This window comes from Equus asinus, chromosome 25 (assembly GCF_041296235.1).
Source record: "Equus asinus isolate D_3611 breed Donkey chromosome 25, EquAss-T2T_v2, whole genome shotgun sequence".
Lineage (NCBI taxonomy): Eukaryota > Metazoa > Chordata > Mammalia > Perissodactyla > Equidae > Equus > Equus asinus.
The window spans coordinates 37,481,259-37,507,168 of record NC_091814.1 but is presented as its reverse complement, the minus strand read 5'-3'; the positions used below and the strand labels follow the sequence as shown (position 1 = coordinate 37,507,168).

Below are 25,910 nucleotides of genomic sequence, written 5' to 3'. Positions count from 1 at the left end.
GAAATCAAACACACAGGGACACACATGGTTGATACTGCTAATTATTTTTAATAACTTGACTTTAAAATTTAAGACAGTATTAAAATTGCACTCCAAATAAGAATTGAACAAGAATTACCTTGAGCAAAGGTAAGTCAAGCACTGGAAAGGACTTTAATCTAACACTTCCAACTGACTTATACATACATGACAAATGAAAATAAGGCCTAAAGGGGTTTTACAATTTACTTGTCTATCTCTCTCACAAGATTATGAACTACTTCAGGGCAAGTGACATATTTATCTTAGTATTTTCCCCACACAACAGCAAACTTCTTAGCATAAAACAGAGTAAAAAAAAATTATTAAATGGAGAAGAAAATTATTTAAAAACTGCTTTGCTTTAAGAGGCTGTGTTAAAACAGTCACAACCATACCTGAAAATATAAAATTACTAAGTTTATGTAAAAATAGATGTGTTAACTCCCCCTGGGAAGGGACTGAGTGTGTAGTGTTCAGCGTAGTTTCAGGCACTCAATATTCATTGTGCAAATTAACAGAACGCTGTGTACTATATTCAGTGTTGGGATTCAGAGAATTCATTCTCGATATTTATTCTGCTTGCTAATTACATTTTTTTGAAGAGAAAATTTACTCCGAATTTTCAATCAACTTAGCAAAAACCAGTACCCATCGCGCCAAACAACTGGTAAACCAAGACACACAACAAAAACTTTGTGCTTGTGCTTGGATAACTTGCAAAGCTTCTTCTAACACACACTTCAGGAAAAACTGAACTGTCTAAGGCAAAAGTAATGGTAATTACTAAGCTCTTAACTTTTCTTCAAGGATGTTCAAGTCACTTTTGTTAGTAACTTTCTTATTTGAGCGTCTACTGTAGGTTATTTATAAACAGGTCTAAATATATTTTCTATCAAATTCCAATTTTTAGAGAGAATTCCGATATGTTAAACGTATTCACCGCACGTTCACTCTATTTCCAGCGCTGTCTCACGCACTCACTCATTTTGGTGACCATCAGCTCGTTACCGGAGCACAGCGACACACACACACGCTCAACGTAAGCGCACGAAACAGTCGAGACAAAGGCCTTTGAAGGCAGGTGCCTTGAAGACTGAGCGGAAATTACTATCGTTGTACGTGCAACACACAGAGAGGGTACTCTAGCCTTAGAAAGACAGGGGTCGCGAGTCCGATGTAAACAGACCCAAACCTTCACAATTTCTGTTTCCCGGACAACCTTCTGTCCCGATATGAGACCCTGCTGATTACAAAGAAAACGGAACTAAACGTGGATTCAGCTTGAAACAAACAAAAGGCTCCTCGGGATCAAAGTGTGAGAGGCGCAGGTAAGAGAAGGCCTCGGCGGCCCGGGGAGCAGGAAAGCGATGCTCCAGGGGGGTCGCAGGCCGACAGCCAGGCTGCCAGCGGAGAAGCCCAGCCCTAGCTACCGAATCGGGCCCAGACCCCCGGCGGGAAGATCGGCGCACTTACCGCTCTCTACCTTAAACTTCTCGTGCCGCCCCTTGAGGCCATCGATCTCGGACTGCTGGTCAGCAAGGAACTTCTCGAGTTTGTTCTGGACGGACTTCGGCAGCTTGTTCAGTTCCGCGCGCTCCAGCACTTGCTGCAACACCGCCGCCATGTCGCTGGGGCCGGGGGCCGCGGCGGCAGCGGCCGACGGAGCAGAAACCGAGAAGAAAGGCGAAGACCAGGAGGACCCAGAGGCCTGGGCGGCCGCCTCTGTCGCCTCGCTCACGGGCTCGCGCGCGCCTGCCCGCCGGAGACTCCCGCGACGGGACCCTGGGAAATCCAGTCCCGCCTTAGCGCCGGCGCCACAGCCGCCCCACCGCCCGCGACCGAAATGCGCGCGCAGCTGCAAGCCGCCGTGCACCCTGGGAATCCGAGTTCAGAGGCGGCCTCTGACCCCGTCAGGCACTCCGATTTCCGGCACCCCTTTCCGCCCTGCAAGCCTCGCAGGCTTCTGGGAAACGTAGTATTTTTCTCAATCTCTGCTGTGAGCCCAATTCCTCACCACCCACTCCGCTGACTCCTTTCTCCCCGCCCCCCGGCTCTCCTCGCCCAGCCGCGTGATCACTGTCCGCGAGGTGGCGCCATATAGTACTTGTCAAGCCACGTCCCTCCCTGAAGAGTAGGGCGACCTTACCGTCAAAGCTCCGGGATGCCATGGGGCGTCCTCTTTGGCGGCTTCTAGACACTGAGCCACTAGAGGGCATCGGTCCCGACAGGGCTGGACGGCAGGGGCCAGGTTGCTGCCGCGCTCTCAATGGTGCCCGCAAGGGGGCGGGGGGGCCACCGCAGTCGCTTTGGCTGAGGCGCTGCGGTAAAGGGAGGGGGCAGCTGCGTCATCATTCTGCGCCACCTGACTCTAGAGACCCTGGGTTTGGAGTGGGAAGTGTGGGCAGTCCGTCGCTTTCTGATGAACTCATGGGCTGTGGAATTGGCTACGGAGGGGCATCTGGCTCCTGGAGGCTGCTTCTTGCGCCCTAAATTCGCTTCTTAGGTGGACTGACTGTTGGACGGATTTGTCTGCCACGCGTGCACATTCTGAGTACAGGTGAGTCAGCCTAAGGGTGTCCTACGCGCTTGTGAGGGTTGGATGTGTGCACTCAAGCACAGAGACCTTCGTTTGCAAGGAAGAAAGAGACAGAGTGTAGAAAACATATGGACAGGCACTCCGGCACAACTCACTCAAGTCCAGCTATGACAGACTTGCATTATTTAAAATAATGTACTTAAATGCCTTTTTTTTCCTTGGTGGCAGGGTGGGTAACAGTAATGCAAGAGGAATTTAAGGAGCCCCGTTCATTTTTCAGGAAGAGGATTTAAAGAAACCGAGAGGAGTCTGAGTGTAGCCCTTGTTTTTATGTTTGAAGGTAACATTGCAGAAAATGTTACCTTATGTTTATATTTTTTAAATTGAAAAACTGTTGTCACAGAAGTTTTTAAACACATTCGTAAAAACCACTTCTCACCCGGCCACCATAACAGAACTACTTGTTTCCAGATCGTAATTCTATGACTTCCAAGCTGAATCTGTAGATTTTTTTCAGGTTCGATTACTCTTCTAAAAGAATTTACTAAATTATTTATTGAAAATAAAGCACTCCTAATGTCGTCCTCCCTTTAATTCCCACAGTAGCAGTTTTTTGTGAATATCAGTAAGGAGCTTAAGGTTGATTCCCCCCCAGAATATTTTGTATAAGCACTTTAATTGAAGTTGCTGGTATATGCAGTACTGTACTATGTCCTAGGCCCACAATATTATCGTGTTATTGATCTGTCATTTGGCAAATGCTGATGTTCTGTACTTGGACTCATCGAATCCTAAAATTAGATAGGTTTTCAGACCTGTTATGATCTATATTCTTTATTTTGTAGCCTAGGAAACCAGAGTCCAGGAAAGATGAGTTGTCCCAAATCATAGTGCTTGGACAACTTGCAAAGCTTCTTCTAATACACATTTTAGGAAAAATTGAACTGTATAAGGCAAGATCTACATTTTTTAGTAATGTCCTTTATAAAGTATGGTTGGCTACGTTTAAAAATTTTGAAGGAGCACTACAAAAAAAAAAATTATCTAGCATTCACCCAGCTTTCATAGTCCAGTAGATTGTCATTTTCCTGTTAGATTCAGTTTCTTACACGTTAACGTGGCTAGTAGGTGACATTTTGGAAAAAATAAGATAGGAAGTTTCATATCATAACTTTGAAGTCACTGCTATTTCTTGCAAGAATTAAGAACTATTAGGGCACAAGGAAAAGGAGTGCAATAGCGTGATGAAGTAGAGGAAAGTTTAATACACAGAAATGCGTACCTTAAGGCACTACTAAAAGTGGAAAGCCCTCAGCTTTATAGAAGCATTAATGATTTAAACAGGCAGTTCTAGAGTTAGTCTAAAAAAAAGGTGGGCAAACCTGATTTGCACGGTTGTCAGACAAGAGCTTGGAAGAAGTTTAGTGTGTTTTGAGACAAGTCTGAACAGTCTCTTTGAAAAAACAGCATCCAATAGGCCATTTCAAACTGGAACCAATTCTCTGAGCTTTAGTTGTAGAGTAATGCAAAATCATTGTGACTTGCAGTTTACTGGTGTTAGATACACCACCTCAGCACATCTATAGTTAGTTGCCTTGACTTTGTTGTACTAAATAAGATTGAAATTTTTTACCGAACTCAAATGACTATTATCTCTTTTCAAAATGCTGCAACTGTGTTCCTACAGTCTCTCTATATCTATGTATAGCTTTTTTGAATATCATCTTTTTACATTTTTTGTCTCCCGTACTGAATGTGAACTTGAGGTCATCATTCATCATTGTCTAGCTCTTTTATTCGGCATCTTTGGTTTTAAGTGACAGAAACTCAAAGGAGCATAAGCCAGTAAGAGGAATATACTGGTTCTTATCCACAAACTGGAGAGAGAGAGCAGAACAGGAGTTACCCTCAGTAAAAGTTTAATTGAGAGACTGGGTATCTTTCTTCAGTATGAGCGTGGTATTTAAGGGCATAAATTCTAGAGCCAGACTGCCTAAGTCCCACCTTTGCCACTTACCAGCTTTGTCACTTGGGCAAGTTACATTACCTTTCTTCATTTCAGTTTCTTCATCTATAAAATGAGGATTATAATAATAGTACCTACCTCATGGAGTTTTTGTGAATATTAAATTTTACCACATGTAAAGTACTTAAAAAAAGGCCTTAGACAAAGTGGGAGCTATACAAATGTTCATTATTATTGCATTGCTGTTTATCTACTTCTGTAACTCTTAGGGTACTATAAGTTACTCAAGGACAGAGGTCAAGTATTACTCATCTTTGTACCATCTCACCTAGCACAATTTCTAGCACATAGTAGTTCTTCATAGTATGCTTATTGACTAAATGCATTTGATTCTCTCTACCTCCCCATGAGCAACTCAGAAATTATCTTTCCTATTTTAGAAATGAGCACCCTGAGGCTCGGGAATAGCTTATCAAACATGATGCAGCTAAAGAGTAGTAGATCCAAATAAGAAATCAGGTATGGTGACTACTAGTTTAGTGGCCTCTCCCTTATCCCAGGTATGGAAATAGGTTTTCTCTCTCCTGTCAACTCTGGTTGGTTGGTAGTCATTGCCTGCAGCACTGTGTTGAGAATTCTGAAGCTACGTTTAACTTTGCAAGAAAGAATCCCCTATTTAATAAGGAGTCACACTGCAAGGCATGGGGTCTTATCAGGGTCTTATCTTGCTATACTGCTCTCATGAGGAACATATTACAAATTGTATTTTTACCTAAAAATGCTATGTATTTTTTCTCATAATTTAGGAAAGTGAATTAGTTCTCAATAATGGGAAGAACCTATATTGTAGAAGAGAGTGTTGGCCAGTATCTTTCAAACGTCAATCTCCAAGGAAAGGATTTTGTCTCTGGTCTTTTAATAGGGCAGGTATGTATCTTTTACTGTCTTTATTGATAAAAACAAATTACCTGTTCGTTAAAGTTAAAATATGCTATTTAACAATAAATTCAAGATGAGGGGATGGAGGGATGGAATGTAGAAGTAGTAAATTTAAAATGGATTTTTGAGGGAAAATGTGGAGAAGTCAGGCAAACCCAGCTCAGGTTTGCCCAAGTCAGAACACATTCCCTTTTGACCATGTAAAAGTAGTTTATAATGTGGAAACTCCAAAATTAGAATTTTTCTAACCAGATTATTTATATTTTGTTGTCTTTCCAAAGTGTTTTGTACTCCTTTCTAGTCTTTATTAATTCCTGGTTGTCCAATTCTTTACAAAAGTACCTCTTGATAATTTTATTCCCATTCTAGTTTGTCTTATCTCAGACATGTAGGAACAGTGGTCATATATTTTGTTACATGTTTTGGTGCCCATCTTATCGAATTTTTTTTTTTAGCAATGATTCAATGGAGAGGAAGGGGAAGGGAGAAATTTGGAAATTAAACAAATTCTGTTTTCCTCTTAGAGTTAAGCCTTAAAAATTAACACAAAATGGAACGGAGATTTGGGCAGTTACTTTAGAAAGCATAAGCACCCACTCCTTTGTTGTAATTGAAGGAAGAATGTGTTAATCAGCAGGGAGGACTGATCAGCAGTACAAAGCAACAAAAAAAAGGAGAGTTGCACGGACAAACCAGCTATGTCTGTCTAAACACTATTTAGTGGAGAATGCACTGTGGCCCAAGGACTTGATTTAGAGGCCTAGTAGGAAATAAAGCTCTATTTGACAATTTCTTTCTGGATATTTTATCATGATGCCTTAGAACCTTCAAATTCTATAATTAACCTTCCTTTTTCTAATTTTACCCATGTTCCCAGTCTACTTTTCTCTTATAATTTGATGCCCTATCTTACCTACTTATAAGTAACACGCTGTCCAGAGGGCTTGTGTGTTCATGCTCCATCATGATATTCTAGTTGTCAGCATCATTCCAAATGAGCTTTGTAATATCAATCTAGCCCTGAAAGACAGGTTCATTCTCAGAGTTTTCACAAATCCGATTTCTTAACTTGTGAGACGAAGGGCAGACCCTGCACTGTTCACCCAGGTTGTACTACCCCATGAGGCCTCTCATTAGATAGCCAGACCTTGGCAACAATTTTAACTTCTTTTTGATTCAGGTTACTTAACATCTAATATGGGGCTTTTTTTTTTTTTTTTTTTTGCTAGGAAATTTTTATTTAAAGTTTTTTACTTCCCTTTATTTTAAAAATTTAAGGGAAAAAGGGTCTTAGAAAAAAGATATGATCAGTAAAGATAAAAGGTCAGGAAGAAATACTCTCTTCCAAACTTCCTGTACTGCACATAGGCTGTTTCTAGAGCTCAGTGAAACCACCCTCTTACAAATAAGTCTCCCACAATTTAGGACCTTCCTTCCAGTCTTTCTTCATGTTGCCTTTTCAGTCCTTTCAGTATTCTTCATGTTCCTTCTTCCTCTTTATTCCAGGGTTCATCACTTTTCTCTCCTTCTCCTCAAGCTTGCATGTTTCCTACTCCCAGAGTCAGTTTCTTTTTCTTTTCAAAGTCGTAGATTTTATAAAAAGGAAGAGCTTTCTTAATGAGCACCTACCTTTTCCTGTTTGCCTTTGAAATGTAACTTTCTGAAAATAACTTTTGTAGAAATAATTTCTCTTCCTTTATTTTCTATTCCAGGATGACACTAATGATGGGAATTTCAGGTTATGTATGAGTATGACACCATGCTAGCATGTCTTATCAGCCTCATTTTCACTCTTTCTTTATAGGAAACTTTCATTGTAATGAGACTGAGCTATTAAATGTGCCCTAAATTTATCTTTAGGTTTCCCACCTTTGGTTACCATTTAACTGCTGTTAAAATGGAGAAACATAAATCTGTTATCACTTCAGTTATGTGTCCCACATCCCCTTTGTTTTTCTGTGCACACATATGTGCAAGTTCCTCACTATTATTGTATCCATGAATTAAGTGCATCCATGTAAGATGCACAAGGTCATTTGTTGCTTTATTTTACTGAGTTTTTACATTTGCTGAACCATTCAATCTGTTCAAGTTATGTAGGACGCAAATACAATAATTAGAAAATTGGCCAAGCGTATTATCTTGTAGTTTGAATGCAGTTTATTTACTCATCCAGTAAGCCATTTTTAAGGACCACTATGTGATTCACATTCAGGATGCCCAATTAAATAAGGACCTGATATTAAATATATTAAAAGGTAAATAACATGTGAGGGAAACATTGTAAGGCTATCCGTGAAAAATTGGTTTCCCCATAGATTTCATTATAATACAGTCATGTGCTGTGTAATGACGTTTCGGTCAATGATGGACAGCATACACAAGGGTGGTCCCATAAAATTAGGACCATATAACCTGGACATCCAGTAGCCTATACCATCTAGGTTTGTGTAAGTATACTCTATGATGTTTGTACAACAATGCAATCACCTCATAACACATTTCTCAGAATATGTCCTCATTGTTAAATGATGCTTGACTGTGTACGTATTAACAATTTAAGCTGCCAGAAACATTCAGTTTTTGCATGTTATAAGAACTTTACATTCCTCAATCAGATATCACTCTAAGAAACTTTTCTTTTTTTTTTTTTGCTTTATTTCCCAACCCCCCCCCAGTACATAGTTGTATATCTTAGTTGTGGGTCCTTCTAGTTGTGGGATGTGGGACGCCACCTCAACGTGGCCTGACGAGCCGTGCCATGTCCGCGCCCAGGATCCGAACCCTGGGCCGCCGCAGCGGAGTGCACGAATTTAACCACTCGGCCGTGGAGCCGGCCCCTAATAAACTTTTCTAATTTGTTTTTAAGTGTTCTTCACAAAAGGATTATGTGATTCTTGCCGCTAGAACACCACCCAACGAGGAACAAAATGAGAACCTCAAACATCCTAAAGCTAAGTTGGATAACTTGGATGAAGAATGGGCCACAGTACATGCCAACCAGGTCATCATATTTGTCTCTTCATATGGTTAAGTTTGTGTTCATTAACAAAATAAAAGCACTTGATCCTCAGGTTACTAAACTAGGATTTCAGAGTACCCATTCTTAAGTTTTCAAAACTTGCATAGTATATCAGAAATAGAAGTATTTTCTGCTTTGTTGCATCCATGATTATATTTTTTATTTGTTGATTACTTGTGTCTAATTTTTAAAGTGCATTTTCTTGTTTGAAGTTATGTAAACTGCCCAAGATTACATATTAAGTGGTGGAACTGAGATTTGAACCCAGGCAGTCTGACTTGAAAGCTTCTGATATTTTGTGCTATACTTTTCCATTGTTAACCTTTGGCCATTGTATTTTTTAACCTATCTCCTGTTATTGGTCATTCAGCTTATTTCCAATTTTTTTTTACCTTAAAATAATACTAGTTATTGATAATACAGTTGCGTATCAGATTGTTGATGATTTAATCTAGGTACCAAGGGAATAAAATGATGATTACATTTTTTTAAATGTCCTCAGAATTTATATTTTAACCAAAGTGGAAGACATTATTACCAAAACCAATTATAAGAGAAGTGAAATAAAAGTAGAAAAGTGCTATAGGACTATAGAGTGGAGATTGGTTAAATATCTGCCAATGGCTGAATTCACACAGCTTCACAGAAGGTCCTGAACTTGAAAGACGAATAGGACTTTGTCAGTAGAAGTCAGGGAACACACTGAATACACAAAGGACAGTATGGATAAACGACATGAAAGTTAAAGGTATGTTAGGAGGATAGCAAGCAGCTGGGTATAATTGAGACACAGGGTATGTAAAAGAATGATTCGGACATAAGACTGTCGGGGGCCAGTTTATGGATGATTTTGGAGTGCAGTCTTAAGAAGTGAAGAATTTGCTTGGTAGACAGTGGCTCTATGGTAGACCTTCAGAGCTTCCTATTTTTGAGAAGGAGTTAGTATAATTGACCTGCCAATAACTTAGAAAATGATTTCAAAGTCTTGGCACAGTGTAAATGGAGAGTAGAGAGACTGGAGATAGAACAGAGAACACAGTTACAGTAGTAGTTCAAAAAAAGGTGATATGAGCCTGAACTAGACTCTAACCTTCGTGCGGACAGGGGTCATGTCTGTTTGCTTTGTGGCTGTATCCTCAGTTCCAAGCACAGTGTTTCCATGGTATATAAGGCGAACTCCAAAATCCTGGATAAATGAATGCATGAATAAACAAACTAATGCAGTGGGCTAAAACTTCATTGCCAGAACATTTTAGAGAAAGAGCTAGTATCATGATTTAGTGACCAAGTAGATTGGGAGTGAATAGATTATGAGGGACTAGCTAAAGGTTATTGAGATTTTTTAGCCTGGGTATCTAGGAAGATGGTGTTGCCATTACACAAGGAGGAAACAGATTTGGGGCTGGCTGAGAGGGAACAATGAGTAAATTCACTTAAAAAATAGTTATTAAATGGAATATATAATCTAATAAAGAATGTTAAAGTAAGGTAAAAGTAGAATTATTTCCATCTCCAGTCAACTTTAAATCTTTTAAACACACACACATTTACTGTTGTCTGTGTATGTGTTTGTGATGGGAGGGTGGTATGTAGTTATAAAAAAAAATCCAGGAAATATTTAATACCATCTTCTAATGAAAATATTAAATATTTTAAACTTAAATTCCCAATGGTTTGTAAATAACTTTCTACTCAAATTTTGCTTTTGGTCTCTTATAAAATTATATACAGTCATGCATCACTTAATGATGGAGATGTGTTCTGAGAAATGCATCATTGGCGATTTCGTCATTGTGCAAGCGTCATAGAGTGTATTTACACAAACCTTGATGGTATAGCCTTCTACATACCTAGGTTGTATGGTGCTAATCTTATGGGATTGCTGTTGTATATGCGGCACTTGACTATATGTATACACACACACATATATGTATATAGAGAGAGTGATGTGTATTTTGCGTATATATGAATATATATGTATACACAAACGTGAATTTATTTATATAGCAAGATAGATTAAGCTTTTTGCTTCTAGAAGGAAACAGTTGGTTAATTTTACATGTTGGTGATTTTGAAGAGATACATAGGTTCCCCGTGCTAAATATGAAAACTTTATTCTTTATTTATATGTCCAGCTTGTGTCACTATAGTAAATAAAATGTATGAAGTCAGAGGGAACCATCAGCAGATACAATGTAAATATATTAGGGCTTAGACTGTGGTATCCAATTTTCTGAAGACTTAACTTTGTGATCACTTTACATATGCATCAAGTACACAAAAGATAACCAAAGCACTCAGACCTCAGAGTATAGGTGGCAGAAAGAAATCCTTGTGGTCTTAAGAACTAGCCACAAGCACGTGAAGAGAAATAACAGCTGTTGTGGAGGACAAACTGGTAGTATGTATCAAAAAACCTTAAAAATAGGCATGACTTCTTAACCTAGTAATCCACTTCAAGAGATTTATCCTAAGCAAATAATCCTGTGAATATAGAAAGACTTGCTAGGATTTTTAACCAATATTATTTTAAAGTAAGGAAAAATTGGAAATAACATAAATGCCCACTATCAATAAAGAGGTTTAAAAAATTGAGGTAAGCGTAAACAATAGGAAACAATGGATTTTCAGGTTGGACTCCTTCTGTTCAAATCCCAGGCTCTCGTATTGTGCTGAATCTTACAGAAATACAAAGGTAGGTGAGAATCACTTCTTCCCTGAAGAATCTCCCAGACCTGCTAGTAGGCTACGCAGATAACTGTAATACAGGCTCATGTGATAAGCTCCGTGGGAAAACTACACCAAAGTCCTGTGGGAGTTCAGAGATCAGAGGATTGGGGAAGGCAGCTTCCTCAAGCTGACTTTGAAGTATTCAAGAGTTCTGACATGTAGAAGTGTAAGAGAAAGTCAATTCAGGCTGAGGGAGCAGCTCGAGTAAAGGTATTGAGTTAGAAAGCCTAGACATGGATGGAGAACAGTGAGAAGTTTTTGACTGATACTTGAATATTTCAGGGAAAGAAGTATCAAATAAGTATCTGAATACCAGATTAGCCAGATTTTGGAGTCTGAAATAACAGTCTATGATAAAATTTGTATTTTATTTAGCTGATAGTGGAAACTATTAAAAAATTTTTAGAAGATAGTTTAGTCTTTGATCTCATGAGAAAGGGATTTGTTTATTGGTATAGCTAAAGTGTATCATGATTAAATGGCTTTATTTATAAAGTTGTTTTAAGGTAAAATGTTAAGGACACGCTGGGAAGATTGTGTACATAATGACACCCCATTCATCTTGTTTATCATCCATTTCCCAGTGTTTTAACCAGTTTTTCAAAGCCCCTACCTCAATGCTGTGCAGATAGTCAGTGCTCAGTAGGTATTTGCTCGTTTAATATTTAGCCTCTCAGACACACAGGATTGCATGTAATGCCAAATGCTTATGTTAGCTAATACTGTACTCCTATTTTAGGTATCCAGAATGCTACCAGGGGGTCTTTTAGTTCTTGGAGTGTTTATCATCACAACTTTAGAAATGGCAAATGATTTTCAAAATGCCCTGCGTAGGGTAAGTCTGAAATATCAAAAATTCTTAATATGATCAAAATTACGTCTTATTTTAATTGATTATATGTGTATACAATGATCCTAGGTATATTTAGATTTAACATTCCATAATTCTTTATGCTGGGATTATATTGAGACAGCTTTTTCTACCGTGTTGCTTGGTATCTTAAGTGTAAAAAATGTCGATATCTATATTTTCAATCAAAGGTACATATTTTAAAATAATCTTTGTTTTAAAGATAATTTTTTACTATTGTGACGCAAGTTGTGATAGTTTAACAGTTGTTCTTGTGCAATCACAGTATTCTGCTAGACCTTCCATTTAGTTCCAAGTGATTGTTATAATGTGAAATTAATAGGTTTTGGGATTCTTCACCTGTTCAATTCTCTCAGGATCCTGAGAATAAAACATAAAGTAATAACAATCAGATACTTACTCTTTATTCTTGGACAGAGTGTCTATCATGAATCCCCAGCTTTTTTTTTTATTCCTACATCAGCAAATTGGGTAACGTAGTCTAGAAATAATATGAAGGTCCGCAAGCTCTTACCCCTTAAGCCCAAACCTAAAGCAAACTCTATGCACCCAGCTGTCATCGCTTTTAGTATTCAGGATCCAAGTGAAGCTTCAGAAAATTATTTATCACCCCAGGAGGGGCATATCCCATAATCTTGAAAAGTACAAAACCCCACAGAATTCCAAAAAACTTTCTGGTAAAAAAGTGTGTAGAGAAGAATCCCAGATGCTACAGATACTACCAGTATTGTAACCTTCTTTCCTATCAGATGTCCCACCCTAAAACCTGCGGTATTTGTACCTAAGGGAGTAAGAGAAAAAAATGAAGATATTCCTCTCCCTTGGCAAGTTATTCAACCTTCTGCCATTTTTTTCATTTTAAATAAATGTATTTTTTACAGTTGCTCATCCTCTTTGGCATTTTGCAATCTGATCTAAATCTATGTGTTGCAATGACATTGTGCATCCGTTTGTGGTTGGCGCTGGATTGAATGAGGTGAATGTAGGCTCAGTGCTAGACACAGTCACGTCTTCCTTTTGCTTTTGTGTCTCTTTTGTTCCTAAGAAGCATATAAGACTTCAGAAAGGCTGTATTTCAGAAATTATTGAGTTTCAGTTATCTAACTTTGTTTCTATTGGCCTGCATTGAAGGACACTGTAAGAAATAACCTTATAAAACTTGTCAATGTCTCCTGTAAGGTCATTGTTAAGAACTTTGTTCATTATATTACATAATACCATCTTTGAAGAAATTTCTTTTGATATTATAATCAAGAAAGTTGTGCCTCTGATCAGTTTTTTGTTTTCAACTTATGGACCATGTGAATTAGGTAACTAATTAGGTTTCCCTGTGCACATTATTGTTAGAAAGCTTAGAGCAAAATTTATGACCCCGCTCCCTATCTCAAATATGCATTTTTATAATTCTTATTTCTGGAATAAATTTTTGCCACTATTTCTGATTTTTTTCACTTTTAGTTTATGTTATTACTATATTTTTTGTGTCCTTATATGTTGCCTTAAATCTTTTGTGGCATTTAAGTAAGAAATGCTGAATAGATGAGGTATTCCATTTTTATAGGTTAAAATTTATGTCCTTTCTCATTCTAATTAAAATGAAGTCTTTATTCAGTACTTCACCTAAATGTTAGTTGTCCAAAATTAGTTTTTCATGTCCAGTTGGTCATTAATGACAATGAATTATGTTTTTCTATTTAAAACCAAATTTTTATGTATCCCTAATAATAGAATCCAAATGGTTAATGATCAGTTGCACTTTTAAAGAAAAGAAAATTTAATGACAGAATCATGAGATTTTAAAGCTAGGTGGGAGCTTAGGGACATTATAATTGTCTTTTTCTGCACTCAACTTTTCTTCTTTCATTTTGTATTCAATTGATGTGTGTTTTTCTCTCTTTCAGCTAGTATTTGCTGTGGAAAAATCTATGAATAAAAAGAGACTGTGGAATTTCACAGAGGAGGAGGTCTCAGAACGAGTGACACTTCACATTTGCTCTTCGACAAAAAAGTATCTTTTATTTAGGTGTTTAAAAGTCTAGGGTACCAAAATAATGTTCCTGCAAGGTTTTTTCCCAAACATTTGTTTAAGTCATCATTTAAAAAGGCATAGTTTGTAAGTTTTTCTGCAAATACATAATTAGGAATGCCAATAATAGTAATAGTAGTAATGGTTGTTAATCATGTCTCAAGGTTGTAAAGAGTTTGAGAGAGGTGGCAAGGATGGGGATTCTGAGCTCTTTACCAGCTGTCTACCCCCATGTTGAAGTACATTGAAGCACAATAGGTCCCCTGCAGAGAGGTAGATGACAGCTTAGGCAAAGTAACGCTTTCATTATGTTAAATTTCCACCTGTAATTCCTATAGATAAAACGTTAAGTTCGAAGCACAGGTGTGCTGAGCAGTACAGTATTAGGACATCCAAAACATTTTGCATTTCAGTCCAAGATCAAGTGACACTAAGTCAGTTATGGGGCCTCCGTAGCTTCTTTTCATCTGCATCTTGCCAGGGCAAGGTACCTCCCAATTAAGAGGCAGCCTCCCCAAGGGAGCAAAGCAATGCAAGAGCCCAGTATGTTAGGACTGGCAAAAGACAGAATTCAAAAAGTGATCATTCGTGTAGAAGCTGGGCTTGTAGCTCTTTTGCTACGTAACTAGAAAGTTTCATGTACAGGTCCTTTGACCCAGTAAACATTCTCAGGTTTGACTCCATCCAAAACAGCACTTCTGTTTGTTATAGGGGGTGTGTATTTGAGGAAAATTTTGCAAGTGCCTCCATTCTATTCATTGTGATTAGCAGTATTTATAAGCAGTAGGAAATAGTTTAAAGCACCACAAGTACTATAGTCAGAGCAATTTGTATGTATATATTTGTACAAACATACATATATGTGGATATATCTTATGTGTATAAAGTGGTATGATTTTGTAAAAACTCTTGGACGCATGCACTTTATTTTTTGATGATTTGTTTTCTTTTGATTATCAAGAATTACTTCTCTTTTTTGGTCATTTTTATCCTTAATTAGTAAAGAATATTTTGTCGAACATACGATATCCATGATCCAAAGGTAAGAAAAATTGCTCTTTAAAGATTTTTCTGTTGCAAACTATTTTTAAAATGATTCAATTCTTTGTTTAGTTTTAATAATTTTCAGTGCTGTCACCTCCTTATTGATGTCCACAACTGCCTGTAGTTTTTTATTTTGAAATATTAATTTCATTACAGGCAAGGAAAATTTATGTTTGTTTTTATTTTTAAAATATTTTTATTAAGCTCCCCCTATCTTGTTTATGTGTTTAGTATTATATTTGAGAGGCTGATGGTAAAAGTGTCTGAGCTTTTGGTAGCTACAGTGCTTAGTATGCAAACTACCTGTGCTCAGCAGAATCTAGACTAAGATTTAGTCTAAAGCAATATGAATGAGAAACTTTGCAGTATTCTGCTAGCAAGGATGGGACAGAAGGGAGAATGTCTGGTGCCTAGTAGTAGCTCAGTGATTATTTGTTCCACATCAGAAGCTTCAAAATTAGTGCTGTTGAAGCTATGGATGAGAACTAGAGGACCAGAAGACTTGTCAGAATTCTAAACATGGAACTATCTGACACTCTTTCAGCCTACCACTGCGGGAGGGAGTTGCCAAGGTTGCCTGGCATGTACTGAAGAATACTGAAGTTAATGCATGCTTTGTTTCTATTTAGTTCTAACCTCTTGCCGTTTGATGAAAGAATTTGGCCAAACATGTTAGATATCAACTTCTATGAATTATTAGGTTGTACATTTTATGAGGTTTTATTGATCCATGTATTTTGCCTAAATTACGTATTTTATGTTTTCCTCCCTCCCCCACTGCTAAAGAGTTCAGCAAAACCAGCAGATTGGAAGTATCAAAATGGACTATCAGCTTCATGGCTTTCTTTAGAATGTACTGTTCATATTAATATTCACATTCCACTGTCTGCTACTTCTGTCAGCTATACTCTGGAGAAAAATACAAAGGTATCAGGGTAAAATGAATTTTATTTAGTGATTGCTGAATAGATTATCTGCTTTTATTCTGGTTGTTTGTGCCATTCTTTTTTTTTTTTTAAGGATTGGCACCAGAGTTAACAACTGTTGCCAATCTTTTTTTTTTAATTTATCTCCCCAAAGCCCCCCAGTACATAGTTGTACATTCTAGTTATAAGTGCTTCTGGTTGTGCTGTGTGGGATGCCACCTCAGCATGGCCTGATGAGCAGTGCCATGTCTGCACCCAGGATCCGAACCGGTGAAACCCTGGGCCACCCAAGCGGAGCTCATGAACTTAATTACTCGGCCACGGTGCCAGTCCCCTGTGCCATTCTTTTTTTAATCCTCAAAAATTGCATTCTAATTATAGTGGTATCGTTATGGGTAACTAAGATGCTGGCCCGGTGGTGCAGCAGTTAAGTTTGCACGTTCCGTTTCTCGGCAGCCCAGGGTTCGCTGGTTCGGATCCCGGGTGTGGACATGGCACTGCTTGGCACGCCATGCTGTGGTAGGCATCCCACGTATAAAGTAGAGGAAGATGGGCACAGATGTTAGCTCAGGGCCAGGCTTCCTCAGCAAAAAAAGAGGAGGATTGGCAGTAGTTAGCTCAGGGCTAATCTTCTTCTTCAAAAAAATTATGGGTAACTAATTTATTACTCCAGCCAGATTAGAAATTTAGAGGTGGGACAATGTCATAATAATAATATATTTAGCATAATGGGTGCTCTATAAATATTTGTTAATTAACATATAGTTCTGTACATTGTAAAATATGGTTACATAAAATGTAATTGTGTAAGAAGATATACCATTTGGTCTTTTTGCTTTCTCTTGGTCTTTAGTTTTGTTTTCCCTTTTTCAATCTGTTTTTTGTGTTTCTATACCATTCTTTTATTCATATCTCATTTGTTTTTTCCTGTTTAAGGAGGCACATGGAGCTTGCTTATTTTTTCCTCTTTAATACTACTGTATATATTTGTTTGAAGCTCTTTATCCTTTCTGACTTTTTTTTTTTTTTTACTGAGGAAGACTGACCCTGAGCTAACATCCATTGCCAATCTTCTTCTTTTTTTTTTATTTGAGGAAGATTAGCCCTGAGCTAACATCTTTGCCAGTCTTCCTTTATTTTGTATGTGGATTGCCACCACAGCATGGCTGACAAGTGGTATAGGTCTGTGCCTGGCCTCCAAACCTGCAAACCCAGGCTGCTGAAGTGGAGTGTGCGAACTTAACCACTACACCCCTCAGGCAGGCCCCATCTGACTTTCTTTTAAGATAATGGGAACTATTGAATTTTATTTGACTGTGGTCATGTAGTTATAAAGCCTCCTAAGTCTGTGATATGTATGTTTGGGATAAAGATTAGAAAAACCTATTAAATATGGATAAGGTGCCAAAAATTGGGGGTATACTTTTGTTGTTGTTTATGAGACTGAATTTAAGTGCTACGTTACTGATACTTGGGGACTTTTAATATTTCAGTGTATTAGGTAGGAAAAAATAGACTCTAGGGGGTTTAATCGAGAAAGCATTATTTCTGAAAGATATCCATGTTGTGTTTCTTTTAAGAATGGACTTGCACGCTGGGCCAAGCAAATAGAAAACGGTGTTTATTTGATTAACGGACAAGTTAAAGATGAGGATTGTGACCTATTAGAAGGACAGGTGAGTTAAGAGAAAATCATCTTAATTATGAAATTATTTGTGCTTAGGGAAAAATAAAAGATGACTTATCCTTAGTTCTTTAGTCCTTGTCTTCATGAAGACAGTTTTCATCTACTTCTTATTTCTAAGGTCTTTTAAAGTAAAAGACAAATGTTTTTCTGAGAAAATGGTGGGAGATTATTTCTGAAATAATCGGAATCTGGAAACCTGAAGAAGAGAGTGTCATCCAAAACTCTTGTGATTTCCAAATTATCAGCTACTTAAAACTGTAGACCCATGTTCCGCCCTGATAGCTGTTTAAAAACTAAGTTTGGCATTTTATAGGAGGCATCTATATGGGCTTCTAAAATAACTTTGGTCTGAAGAGGATCTTTAGTGATCTCTCTTTTTAGAGCAAGGTCAGCAAACTTTATGTAAAAAACCAGATAGTAAATATTTTAGACATCGCGGGCCATGTGGTCTCTGTTGCAGCTATTCAGCTCTGCTATTGTAGCAGGAAAGCAGCCACAGACAGTATGTAAATCAATGATCTTGGTTGTGTTCCAGTACAACTTTATTTTCAAGACTGATAGTAGTCTGGATTTGACCCATAGGCCATAGTTTGCCAATCCTTGCTTTAGAGGAATAAAAGCAAGGAATTAATGGTTTTTAAGAGTACACGTTGATTGATAGAGGTTACACAAAGTAACATATCTATAGAAAAAGTTAAAATAAAAGCAATACGACTTTTTTTCTCTAAATTTCTTAGTATGTGTAGGATAGTTCCGAAATTGTCTTTTATGTTCCACTCCAATCTCAACAATTTAGTTTTTTAACTTTTGTGTTTTTTCAGAAAAAATCTTCTAGAGGAAATGCTCAAGCAACTAATCATTCTTTTGATGTCAGAGTGCTAACACAGTTGGTAAATATTTTAAAATACTACTTGTCTAAATACGTTATTTCTTAGACTAAGCATAATGAAATTGTTTCTATCTTTATAATTAGAGAATCAAAAAGTTTTAGAGCCATAAGGGACTGTGAAATGCATGCAGTTTTAGGGAAGTTATTCCCAAGAAACATTATTTTAATAAAACTTTTTTGGATCTTTTGCAGCAAGGTGATTAAAATTTTAACATCAAGTAGATAGCAATTTAAAAATATATGTATACATATACATACATACTACGTGTGTGTGCATATTTGTGTATAATATTTTGGGTGTAAGGTTTGTAGGCAGAGTTGCAATTCTTAACAACTAAAAGTAAAAGATGTGTGCACATACGTACCAAGACTTGTCATATACTTAATTTGACGTAGATTTATACCTCCTCTGATTTGACAAAAATCACAAACTATTAGCAAGTTTTATATTTTTAGATGGTGGTTTTAAGTTACACATCTCTTCTTTTCAGAAATTGAAAGTTGGCTATCTGGAAAAATAAAAAGTTAAAGCCACTAATTATTCCTAAAAGTATGCATGCCTTTAATTTTAATCCTGCTTGAAATTATCCTAGAGAATAGACAGGGTATAAAATTCATCCATGTTTGTAGAAAACTTTTCATTTCAATATTATACTGGAAATGTTGAAACGGAAATACTACCAGGATTTGTGTATTTTTTTAACTGAATAAAATAGATGTTGGCATATGAGGATATTTTAATTTCTTTTCTACTTTCTCTGTCTTTAGCAATAGATCATTACTAAATTGTCATTGGACTTATGCCACTCAACATTTGTTCTCAATTTCTCTTCTCAATACCTTAAAAGTATTTTTAGTCTTTTGTTTTCCTCCTTCCTTTTGATTTTAGAAGTGTTCTTTGTTTTAAGGCTGTTCCTCTACCTATATGCTTTTCACTAGTTGCGCTTATGTGATATCTTGGTTTATTAAACAAGTCAATTAGAATTATCTTAGTGATAAAATATAGTCGGGAGATGTATAGAGTGTGGGAATATAGAGACGAGAGTGGAAGATAGTATCATAAGAAATAATTTACTGTTATAATATTTAATATCATATAACGTAATTTATTTTTGTCACTCATTCCCCTGGTCAGCCAGCTGGAAACTTTAAAATGACCAATATTTGGTAGGTAGTCAATAAGTACTTGGTGCCACTTTCCTCCCACTCAACCTCCATCTAGTCTTGTTTCTTTCTTTGCAGTGTTAAGCTCATCTTTTATTTTCTATATAGTCCCACTCCCATTAACCTTACGACATTATTTTAAATAACGTTAAAAATATCTGTGAAACATCTCAAAACCAAGCATGAACTAACATCACTTAGACTAAAGAAGAGTGAGACTGAGATGTAAATGATTTTTTCCAACCACTAACATCATTTTCTGGTGACAGGCCTAGTTGACTTGCCTTTTTTCTGCTGTGGAGTTAATATAGCAGGACTTTCGGTCTATGACAGTTCTGAGTTGAAAGTAAATGAGTGGCTATACATGGCTTGCAATTTTACCATGTTTGTCACATTCTGCTTTGTATTCCAGTTATTTTTGTACAAATCTTATGTTGTATATCTTATATCTCCCACTAGATCATGTCTTCTTTATTTATCCTTTCATCTCAACAGTACTTATCTGAGTAATCTGCAAATAATATATTTTTAGTGAATATGTTGGTGAATGAATATTTTAGTGAATGGGTATTGGTACTTTAGATGGTTATTTTAGTAAGAAAAAATCTAGATGTAATTGTGTTTAATTTCAGAGTACATTCAAAAGACTCAGAAAATAATACATAACTTATAAGGGGAAATATGAAGGCCTTTAAAAAATTTATGGAGAATGTTTTTTAAAACTTGGTTCAGTCAAAAATGTCTTGCTTCGTGAAATGGCTTATATAATGTTTAAATGTTTCACATTATTAATAATTGTTGGCTGTTAGAGCCTAAACAGATTTTGTCTTTCAGCTTCTGAATTCAGACCACAGATCCACAGCCACAGTCCAGATCTGCAGCGGCTCTGTAAACCTTAAGGGTGCTGTGAAATGCAGAGCTTATCTTCATAGCAATAAACCCAAGGTTAAAGATGCTGTGCAGGTACAAAAGGAGTAACTGGTATATGAGAAACAGAAGCATGTTAACAGAACTATTCAAAAATCCTAAAATTTTATCTTTTTTCAATCTCAGATTTCATAATTATTAATTTGATTTTAACGGATAAAAACCCAATCTATTGGATGGTCCAAATATATCATGTAATTGGTCCTGAAATTTTCATATGTAGAATATGTATCTTATGTCTTTTTTTTTTTTTAAGATTTCACTTTTCCTTTTTCTCCCCAAAGCCCCCCAGTACATAGTTGTGTATTTTTAGTTGTGGGTCCTTCTAGTTGTGGCATGTGGGATGCCGCCTCAGCATGGCTTGATGAGTGGTGCCATGTCCACGCCCAGGATCCAAACTGGCTAAACCCTGGGCCGTCGAAGCAGCGCGTGTGAACTTAACCACTTGGTCACGGGGCTGGCCCTCTTATGTCTTTTTTAAAGTGATGATTATACAAGTTTGTTTGAAGTGCTCCACAGCTATGACATATTAGTATATTTGATACATTTCTTCTGAGGGAAATTGAAATTTTTAAATAACAGGAAAAGCATTTATAGGAAGAATAATTAGATAGTGTTCTATAATCTATGTAAATTCAGAAATTTAAAAAAGGACAACTGGCACTTTTGTCATAGTTATGTACTTCCTAATTTGGAACACTAGCATTATTTGTTTAGCTGCAAAATTTTATTCATTTGTTTGGTTTTAATTTACTATTTAGAGGAAGTCTAGGCAAATTTGCTATTAAACTGTTAATGTATTAACAAGCATGTTAAATAAATGGACATTAAAAATGGAATAATGTACCAGTTATTTTTGTGGGGATGATTGTAACGGGAAACCAGTTATGTGGGTTTTTTTTGTCAATAAAATAATGCAAATATAAAGTAACACTTTATTTCTTACTGTGATTTGTTTTGTTTTGTTTTTCCATAGGCAGTGAAGAGAGATATATTGAATACAGTTGCGGACCGTTGTGAAATGCTGTTTGAGGATCTGCTTCTGAATGAAATTCCAGAAAAAAAAGTTATGAGTATAAAATTAAGTACTCTTTTTTGCATGTGTTCAACTGATACAATAATAGGATGTCAAGATATAATAGATATATCATCTTTTATAACTAACTGTATCTATCTTTTATAGTAATATGTCACCTTTACTTTTCTTAATGAATGAAAATTTTTCAGTTGCCACCCCAAAAAAAGCTTTTGAATACCTTATACAGTCATGTGTCACCTAAGGACCGGGGATATATTCTGAGAAATGCGTCGTTAAATGATTTTGCTGTGCAAACATCATAGAGTATACTGACACAAACCCTGATGATAAAGCCTACTACACACCTAGGCTATATGGTCCTAATCTTATGGGACCACCATCCTATATGTGGTCTGTCTTTGACTGAAACATCATTATGTGGTGTATAACTGTAATAGAAAATCTGTCAACATTTAACAATTTTAGGGAGGATTTTAAAAATTCTGTGTGAATTTTTGTTAGAATGGATAAATTGTGTTAACATTTAAAGCTAATATTTTTTACTAGTACCTATGAGATTTTTTCCAAGAATTTATTCATAATCAAAATATTTATTAGTGCTATTATATAATAGATTCTTTAGTAGGTATTAATTTGTGGTATATATGCAATTGATCTCACTTATTCTTATGAAATTTCTTTTGTATAGTAGTTTATACACTTCTCATCTATTATTCTAACAGACAGATTTGAATAAGGCTGGGTCATGATGTCTTAACCTTTTATAATTATTCCATCTTTTCAGAAACATAAACAGTTTATGCCATTTCAGTAATTTGTATTAAAAATAACTTTTCTTACTCATAAAGAAATTATAATATTTAGTATGCTTTTTGAAGCAACTCATTCATCTCCACCTTTTGTGCCATTCACATGTGAGTGGATTTGCAGTCACAGTTGAATATGTACATAATTGAAACATATATTAGCTTGTTAAAGGTACATTTTAAGTTTGTGAGAAACAAACATAGCTCCTCCATATAACTAATTTCTTTTGCTATTACTGATAGCCAGTGTTTTAAGTTTGGTAGACTAATTATAATGCTTTCTTATATTCCTAGTGTGATAGATTTCTGGAATTGCCAGATTTAACATTTGTCCTTCCTGTACTTCACAAAGAACCTTGCAGTTCCATCCACTAATAATGTACAGTTTTGCTGAGACATGAAATGCAGCAATTGGATTGAGATTTCTGTTTCTGGAAGCACGTGGAACCTGGTCACTTAGCTTAGCAGCCCCATCTCAGTGTGGCTTTGCTTTTGCTGCTTGACTTTGTGTGTGTGATAGCTCTCATGGTGTTAAATATTACTTCACTTTCTGAGCAACAGTATGTATTACAGCTGAGCTGTGAATTTTAGGATTTTCAAGGACATGGGATATTTCCACCATTTAATGTCAAAGATCTATCTTATCACACACGTTAGTTAAATACTCTATTCCATTTAAAAATGCTTCCTAAAAATGATATTATCTGACTGTCCTGGTATTATTTTATATTAAATGTTAGTATTTTGAACTTTTTGCTGATGTCCAATCAGTAAAATTAATTACTTCTAGTAGGAATTGTGATATTTATACATTAAATTTCATATATTGGGAGTCAATGTTTTTATCTAAACCTAAATTTTGAAAAAATGAAAAAAAAGTTTTCACTAGTAAATGAGTGGCCTTTGAGGCCTGTGTGAAGAGAATAGGCAGTGTAGTTTGGTGGAAAGAGCAAAGAGTGAAGTTGTTGGGTTCTGTGTCTATTCTGCCACCAGTGGAGGGACTTCTGGCACATGTTTTAGCCTATCTAGGCATCCATTGCTTTACATGGAAAACGGATTACAGCAGTTACTTTTTGAGGCTATGAGATTAAATAAGATGGTGTTTTTTAAAGCCTCTAATACAAGCTGGTAAGCCAAGCCCTCAATAAGTGGTAGTAACTATTATGTTGGGGGTGATGAAAGAAGAGAATTACCTTATGGTAGTTGTTTTTCAAACTTCTTAACTTTAATTTTTCGGAAGTATAACATTATATTTCAGAAGAAACCAAATGTAAATATATGTTTTTTCAACTTCAGTAACAGGATAGTTATTCCAGTAACATGTTAGTTGATCTTAAGATATCAAGATAAAAGAATAAATTGCAAATATAATAATATAAACAAATGTAAGTTTTGAAGTTGACTGTATACACACCAAATTGTTAGATCTAAGATTTAGTCCTCATTTTACTTGGCTTATGTTTCTTATATACTTTTAGATCTTATAGATTTATAATATGGTAAAATGTAGAATATATGCCATGAAATTAACCTGAACTAGACTATTTTTCCATCCATAAGGGAGTCTGCAAAGGGCATATTAACTTTACATTACTAATCTTTAAAGTAGACGTAGTCTCTGAATTCTGGCTATCCAGATGAAAGAACTTAATACTTCAATGACAGTAAAAAATAAAAGAAGAATTCCAGTCATTCCTTTTACTTATCGTAGTCTTCTTCTTTTCTGATTCCCCTTAAGAAGAAGACCTTCTTTACTATTCTGTATCAGTCTACTTTCAATCCTGCCCGACTTACTCTTAGTAGATCACCTACTTATTGTGAGAATTGAGGTCATCAGTTGTGAAGCCTCTTACCTTCTTCCATCCCTACATCCACATCCATCCATTGCCACTTGGCCTCTCAGAACACGTGTAATCCTCTTTGCCTGTGGTCATGGTTCACTCTCCGGATGCCACTTCTCATCCCTTCATGCAAATGTCTGCTTATCCCTTAAGAGTAAACTCAAACATCACCTAATCTATAAAATTTTCTGTAATACTCTGGTGTGAGTTGAGATTCCACTCATAACCAGCAGAAACCCAATTCTTATTATATTGGCTTAAATTTAAATTTTTTTCTCTGTTTTGAGCTTATGCAAATAATGTTGCAGCAGATACTCTGCTGTGGGAATATTCCTAAAGGATTCTTTTTTAGAGTACTTTTTGAGATGCGGTTTTTTAAAAATGATGCCTCTTCCCATTTTTAACCTCAGACCAACTAGAAAATTTGGTCTTATTTAGATTCTAAATGGCTAGTTTAACTTTGTAATTTTAAAATTATGATACTTTTTATTTTTGCTGAGTAATTTAAATTCATTGCAACCAATTCTTTAACATTGGTTTTTATAGCAAGCATATTTTGTCTCTTTTCTAGGCAAACCTAGGATTAATACGGTTTGAAGTGGTTTAAAATTTTACATGCCAGTTACACATACACATAGCCATCTTTGAAAGTTTTGAACTTAATCTGTTCCAGGAAACTGTAGCCCAAAATAAAATAATATATTCCTAATTTCAATATGTAGACAGTTGATGTGCTACAGAACAAATTGCAGTAATATAATTTTACAGCTAGGAGGCAGTCTGGTTAAAGAGTAAAATTATTCTCACAGTTCTCATATGAAAACAAGATAATATGCAGAATCTGGCAGGAACATGTAATTTAAGTTGTGTAATTTAAGTCCCGTGACACCTAAGGCATTCTTCATCATCTTCTGTTCATACTTATTTAAAGCTACTATTAGTTTCTTGACGAGGAAATGTAGGTTATTACTAAAGTGAGCCCTAGTTTTCTACTTGATCCATATATTGGTACCTTTTAAAATCATATCCATTGCTGAAAGAGGTCATTCTTTAGACAAAATCTCTGTCGCTGTTGACAGATCATTAGAATAATGGTGTTGAACCAAACAATAATTATGTGTTTATGTGGACCAGTGACTGTTAGAAATTGAGGAAAATATTATATTTTACTTTATCAGTATTCAAAGAAGAGTGAAACATAGTTATTCATTATTTATTTGGATCCAGGTTATTTTTTCTAAAAATGATTTAAGTATTTACAAAAAGGCATTACAAGTTAACAGGATAAAACAAATCTTGGTAGTAGGAACAAGGCAAAGGGAAAATGAAAAAGAAACCAAGATGGAGTTGGAGGAGAGATTAATACACAAAACGTACGTCTTGATGTCCTGTATGTGCTCATATAGGGCGACATCTAGTAAGATGAAGTCAGTGGTGAGATTAGTACGGATATGTGTGCTATCATGTCCTTTACAC

General features: G+C 36.2%; 2 protein-coding genes across 4 annotated transcripts in view; one reads left to right on the top strand and one right to left on the bottom strand.

Annotated features, from left to right (window-relative positions):
• Positions 1-2,318, bottom strand: part of TPR (translocated promoter region, nuclear basket protein) — a 55,626-nt gene extending 53,308 nt beyond the window's left edge. For both annotated transcript variants that reach the window (XM_070497714.1, XM_014868633.3), the window contains exons 1-2: positions 2,168-2,318; positions 1,495-1,803 (exon numbers count right to left, since the gene is read on the bottom strand). In XM_070497714.1, coding sequence (XP_070353815.1) covers positions 1,495-1,803; positions 2,168-2,237 — 379 coding nt within the window. In that variant the 5' untranslated portion in view covers positions 2,238-2,318. The remainder of the gene's footprint in view (positions 1-1,494; positions 1,804-2,167) is intronic.
• A 48-nt stretch (positions 2,319-2,366) lies between these two features.
• The window catches only part of ODR4 (odr-4 GPCR localization factor homolog), a 36,731-nt gene continuing 13,187 nt past the window's right edge, over positions 2,367-25,910 (top strand). Inside the window, exons 1-11 of one of the 2 annotated variants that reach the window (XM_014868634.3) lie at positions 2,367-2,578; positions 5,330-5,450; positions 8,332-8,466; positions 11,954-12,049; positions 13,987-14,093; positions 15,117-15,153; positions 15,942-16,082; positions 17,662-17,757; positions 18,590-18,658; positions 20,656-20,784; positions 21,725-21,815. In XM_014868634.3, the coding sequence (XP_014724120.3) occupies positions 5,352-5,450; positions 8,332-8,466; positions 11,954-12,049; positions 13,987-14,093; positions 15,117-15,153; positions 15,942-16,082; positions 17,662-17,757; positions 18,590-18,658; positions 20,656-20,784; positions 21,725-21,815 (1,000 nt within the window). In that variant the 5' untranslated portion in view covers positions 2,367-2,578; positions 5,330-5,351. The remainder of the gene's footprint in view (positions 2,579-5,329; positions 5,451-8,331; positions 8,467-11,953; positions 12,050-13,986; positions 14,094-15,116; positions 15,154-15,941; positions 16,083-17,661; positions 17,758-18,589; positions 18,659-20,655; positions 20,785-21,724; positions 21,816-25,910) is intronic. The other variant, XM_044758699.2, reaches the window with a different exon arrangement.